The 5,915-nt window shown below is 38.7% G+C and overlaps 1 protein-coding gene across 1 annotated transcript; it reads left to right on the top strand.

The window, feature by feature from the left end:
• Positions 1 to 999: 999 nt before the first annotated feature.
• Positions 1,000 to 5,285, top strand: LOC307124179 (uncharacterized protein; the record flags this gene model as incomplete). The annotated part of the gene is made up of 7 exons (XM_079813226.1): positions 1,000 to 3,323; positions 3,418 to 3,581; positions 3,694 to 3,815; positions 3,943 to 4,004; positions 4,124 to 4,227; positions 4,328 to 4,491; positions 4,641 to 5,285. 7 exons carry the CDS (start codon positions 1,000 to 1,002, stop codon positions 4,734 to 4,736), a joined length of 3,036 nt encoding a protein of 1,011 aa, XP_079669352.1. The 3' UTR covers positions 4,737 to 5,285.
• Positions 5,286 to 5,915: the final 630 nt, after the last annotated feature.

The following is a 5,915-nucleotide window of genomic DNA, read 5'->3' as shown; positions in this document are numbered from 1 at the left end:
TCTGATGCAGCAACCACAACTATGTCTGACACCACAACAAATATTCCTAGAACAACAATACTGGCTGCCACTACCACCCCTCCTCCATCCTTAACAATAGAACCAACGTTGACACGTTATACAACAACCAAATCTATGTTTGACACCCGAACAACAACATTGTCTACCACAACCACCCCTCCAACATCCTCAACAGTGGCACCAACGTCAACTTCTCATGAAGCAACCACAACTATGTCTGACACCACAACAACTGTTGGTGCAACTACAACTGTGGCGACAACAAGCACCCCTCACATATCATCAACTGTAGCATCAACATTGACAACTAATTCAGCAACCACAGCTATATCTGACACCACAAGAACTATTGGGGCAACAAGAACAACTTTGGAAACCACAATTAACCCTCCAACATCTTCAGCTGTAGCACCAACATCGACAACTGATGCAGCAACCACAACTTTGTCTGACACAACAACACCTATTGGTATAAAAACAACAACATTGGCTACCACTTCAACTCCTATAACATCCTCAACAGAAGCATCAACATCGACAACTGATTCAGCAACCACAAGTATGTCCGACACCACAACAACTATTGGTGAAACAACAACTTTGGATACAACAAGCACCCCTCAAACATCTTCTACTGTAGCGCCAACATTGACAACTGATTTAGAAATATACCAATATACCAATATAACCCCTCCAACATCCTCAACCATAGCAGCAATGTCGACAACTGATTCAGCAACCACAACTATGTCTGAAACCACAACTACTTTTGGTGTAACAACAACATTGGAAACCACAAGTAAACCTCCAACATCTTCATCTGTTGCATTAACATCGTCAAATGATGCAGCAACCAAAACTTTGTCTGACTCAACAACAAATATAGGTGCGGCAACAGCAACGTTGGCAACCAATACCACCCCTCCACCATCCTCAACTGTAGCATCAACATCGACAACTGATGCAGCAACTACAACCATGTTTGACACCACAACAACTACTGGTGCAATTAAAACTTTTGCTACCACTATCACCACTTCAACAGCCTCAACAATAGCACAAATTTTGACAACATATGCAGCAACCACAGCTATGTCTGACACCACAACAACTATTGGTGCAACAACAACTGTGGCTACAACAAGCAGCCATCAAACATCTTCAACTGTAGCATCAACATTGACAACTGATGCAGCAACCACAACTATGTCTGACACCACAACGATTATTGGTGCAACATCAATAACTTTGGCAACCACAAATAACCCTATGCTTACCACTATTGGTGTGATGACAACAACTTTGGCTTCTGTAACCCCAATAACTTCAAATCATCCAACAACCACTACTGCAGCAGATTCCACAACACCACTTCCAATGACAACTACTGGACAGACAACAGGCACTGTAATTTCTACAACAACAAATCATTCAACAACCCCTACTATGATTGAAACTGCCACAGCAATTCCAACTACTGCTATTATTGAGACAGCTACAACTTTGTCTACCAAAACTACAACACTTTCAAATACAGGACCAACCACTACAACAGATGTAGCAACCACAACTATGCCTGAAACCACAACAATTATTGGTGCAATAACAACTTTGGGTACCAGAAGTAGTCCTCCAACATCCTCCAATGTAGCACTAATGTTAACAACCGATTCAGGAACCACAACTTTGCCTGACACTGGTGGTGCAATAATGACAAGTTTGGCTTCCAAAAGCACCCCTTCTCAATCCTCAACTGTAGCATTAACTTCAAAAGCTGACGAGGCACTTATGTTGTCAACTGTAGCAACTGATGTAGCAACCACAACTATGCCTGACACCACAAGAGTGCTTCCAGCAAGAACCACTGGTGTGACAACAACAACTTTGGATTCTGAAACCACAATGACCACAGATCATCCAACTACCATTATTGTGGTAGAAACCAGAACACCATCTCCAATAACAAATATTGGAGAGACAACTACAATTGTTAATTCTACAACAACAAATCATTCAACGTCCTCTACTGTGCTTGAAACATCAGCGTTTCCAACTTCAGCTATTTTTGAGACTACTAAATCTTTGGCTTCAGAATCAACACTGAATATAAACCTTCCAACAACCACAATTGTGGCTGACAGCACACCACTTTCAACAACTACTGGTGAGACAACTACAACTTTGTCTACCACAACGACCCCTAAAACAATAGTGGAGAAGCCAACAACAGCACCAACCATGACAATTCATTCATCATCTGTGACTATTCCTGAAACTACAATAACACTTCCAAAAACTGCTATTATTCACAAGACAACAAATAATCTGGCTGAAACCGCAACAGCACTTCAAACTACAGCTAATGGTGAGGAAACTACAGCTTTGGTTCATGAAACCACAGTGACTACAAATCATCCATCAACCTCTTTTTTGACAGAAAATATGACAACATTAACCACAACAACAATTGGTGAGATAACTACAATAGCCCCCAGAAACACAACGACCCCTTCAACAAGAGTGGAGGGGTCAACGACAGCACCAACTACTACAATTCAAACAACATCCGTGGCTATGCCTGAAATCACAAACACTATTCTTGAAACTTCAAATACATCTAAAGTTGTGACAACAGCAACTTTGTTTTCTAAATCCACAATGACTACAAATCACCCAGCAACCACTGTTGGGGCTGAAATAACAACACTTCCAACAACAACAAATATTGGTGCAATAACTACAGCTTCAGCTCCCACAAGTACAACTACCTCCACACATTTCTCAACTACAGCACCAAATATTACAGGCTATTCAACAACTGCTACTGTGGCTGCTAGCATTGCTGAGACGACAACAAATCATCCAACACCCACTGTGTTCACAACTACAACAGCACTCCCAATTGCTGCTACTGGTAAGACAACAACAACGTTGGCTTCTGAAACCACATCGACTACAAATAATTCAACAACCACTATTGTGACAGACACCACAAAAGTACTTCCAACTACAACTACTGATGTTATGCTGTTAGTTTCCAAAACAACAAATCCCCCAACAAATACTACTGTGGCTGAAACCACATCAACACATCTAACTTCAGCTATTGTTGAGAGAACTACAGTCATGAATACATCATCATCAACTTCCACTGTTACACCAGTAAAGTCAATAAATCAAACCACCATATCAGGAACTATACCATCAAATGTCACTCAGGCAGCTATAACCCAATTCATGACAACTCCAAATCTAAAAGTGACAGAAAGGCCATCTCAGAAACCAGAAGAAACACCAAATGTGTAAGGGCAATGAATACATTTTATTGTGTAAAAGGTACTATTTTATTCAGTCTCTTACTCACCCACCATTATTCATATTTACCATCTTTTTCAGGATTGGGAGAGTGATTATTTACATTCGGCTCATATTTTTTACACTGGGCCCCATACCAAGTGAGAGTAAAATAATACAGTTAACTAACTCTCTGTTGGACTCACGTCTCAGAATCAAACGAGATCTAAGTACCCCTGTTGCCTTTGTGCAAGTTACTTTTACAAGTGAGTTCTCTCTCCTCTGTCCAGTTTCCAGTAAACACATTTCCATATTACAGTAAAAAGATGTGTGCATACAGAATCAGCTAAATTGTATTATATGATTTTTCTTTTTAAGAAATTTCTAATACATCATATACCCTGAAGTTTGGATTTGAAATCAACAATGTTTCCATGTCAGAGAAAATTGAACTCAGGGATAGCACATATACTTTAATCCAGGACTCTATAAATAAACTGGTGAGTTTGATTTGTTTTTAAAATACGATCATTTTCATTCAGCTTTGGTTTGATTAAGCTCAACTTTTACCATCAAATTTAACTATTACTAAACCAATTAATTTGTTTTCCTATCTGACCTGTTTAGCTGAACCAGATCCTAACTGACCCCACAGCTTCTCCATTTGTGTTCCAAAGGGCCAATTTCACGTAAGAGTTGAACTAAGAAATCTGCTTTGAACTTGATTTGATTGGATGTAAAAGAAGAAGCACACTATGATATTTTTAAAGTGTTTATTTATGTTAATGTACATTTTAATATCCTCCAGGGGTAATTCCACCACTATTGAGGCTGATGTACAGTACATTTTCTCAGAAAAGGACATCAAGACACCCAGTGCCTTTCTCTCTGCACTTCTTGTGGTTAATAAAGGTATGTTCTTCTGCATATAATTATTAATATGAATAGTTTTATAATTCTTTGAGCTGGAAGAAAGTCTTATTTGAATTATTTTACACCTTCTCTTCTTCAGAGACTATTACCACAACGACACCTGCTGCAACAAGAACCACATTTTACCCCACAGTGCTGAGCACTACAGTCATAAACAACAGCACTAGTGCAGCATGGGTTGTTGCCATTATTGTCCCTTGTGCTATTGCCATCATACTTGTACCTTGCTGGATTCTCCTTTGTGTAAGTATCATAAAGGTTTAAAGAAAAATATGCATATTATAATTGAAGTGATTAGTGATAACAGGAATTGATTTGATAATTTACCTGAAACCTATAAACGTTTCTATAATGTTAATTCTAGTCTAATAAGGCTCTCTCTCTGTCCTTAGTGTTTGCTCTGTGGATGCTGTACAGCATTAAGAAGACGTTGGCACAGAAGACAGTCGTACAATGTACAGTACACCACTCGAAACAGCCTTTTCTAGAGAACTTGAGACACAATAGATAAATATGTCAGGAAAAATTATTACTGCTTACTAATATTATTAATCTAAATTGTGACAGAGGTACTTTATGTTCAGATTTATCTTTCCATAATGAATATGATGTCTTACAGATTGTATAATACACAATATACTATTTATTATTTTATTGAACCTGTATTGCTGGACAGGCAGGATCTCAAATTGTGATGAATGTAATTTATTTTCAGAAAATTTACTTAATACAATATTTACATTTTACAATAATAATATATTTGTTTTCCAAATAATTTATTTGATGTTACACATTTTATGTTAATGGGCAATATGGATGATGTTAAACCTATTCACACTTTATGCACTTTATCTATAAATCAAAATCTTTAAATCACTTTTTTTCTAATCTGACAAAATTGCCTGATGACAAGAAATTGAAAAAATAAAATGTACCTTTTAAATCATAACTACATTGATACATTTATTATCAAATGACTACTGATGATCTAACATGACCCAGTGTAAACACCATGTCTAAATAAAAACATTATGTTGAAAATGTTGTTTGCCTCCTGTTTTGTCCTGCTGCTGTGTTGCTGCTGTGTTCGCGTCTGCTTTGCTTGCTTTTGAATCTCTATTTGATATCATTCCCTGTTGTTTAAACTGCTAAATATAACTTACCCATCACCATATATTGTCTAATATTGCCTATCACATCCCAGATAGCAAAATTGCTGTGGACCAGATCCGGCCCACACTTGACACTTTCATCTGGCCCACTACCCGCACTGAATGAGGGCACTTGGGCTGTCCGCTCCTGTTTCCCAGATTTTGGGCCACAATCAAGCCATAGCAATGCCGCATGTCAGCCATAAACAAAACGCATGAACCAAAACTGTCCCACATCTGGGCAACAGTTCATTTTAATTCTGGCCCAGATCCGGCCCAGATATAATACTTTTTGCTCTGGCCCACATACCGCGTGGAATGATGGCACTTGGCCGGTCTGCTCCTGTTTGCCAGACATGGGCCACAATTAAGCCATAGCAATGCCACATGTCAGCCATGGACAAAACAAATGAAGCAAAACTGGCCCACATCTGGGCAGCAGTTCATTTTAATTCTGGCCCAGATCTAAAACCTTGCTCTGGCCCACATAAACCAGAAGTGACCCTGGATATGTAC

This window comes from Gobio gobio (genome assembly GCF_949357685.1).
Source record: "Gobio gobio genome assembly, chromosome: 3".
Lineage (NCBI taxonomy): Eukaryota > Metazoa > Chordata > Actinopteri > Cypriniformes > Gobionidae > Gobio > Gobio gobio.
Note: the sequence above shows the minus strand (reverse complement) of the source record. Positions and strands in the feature narration are given on the sequence as shown.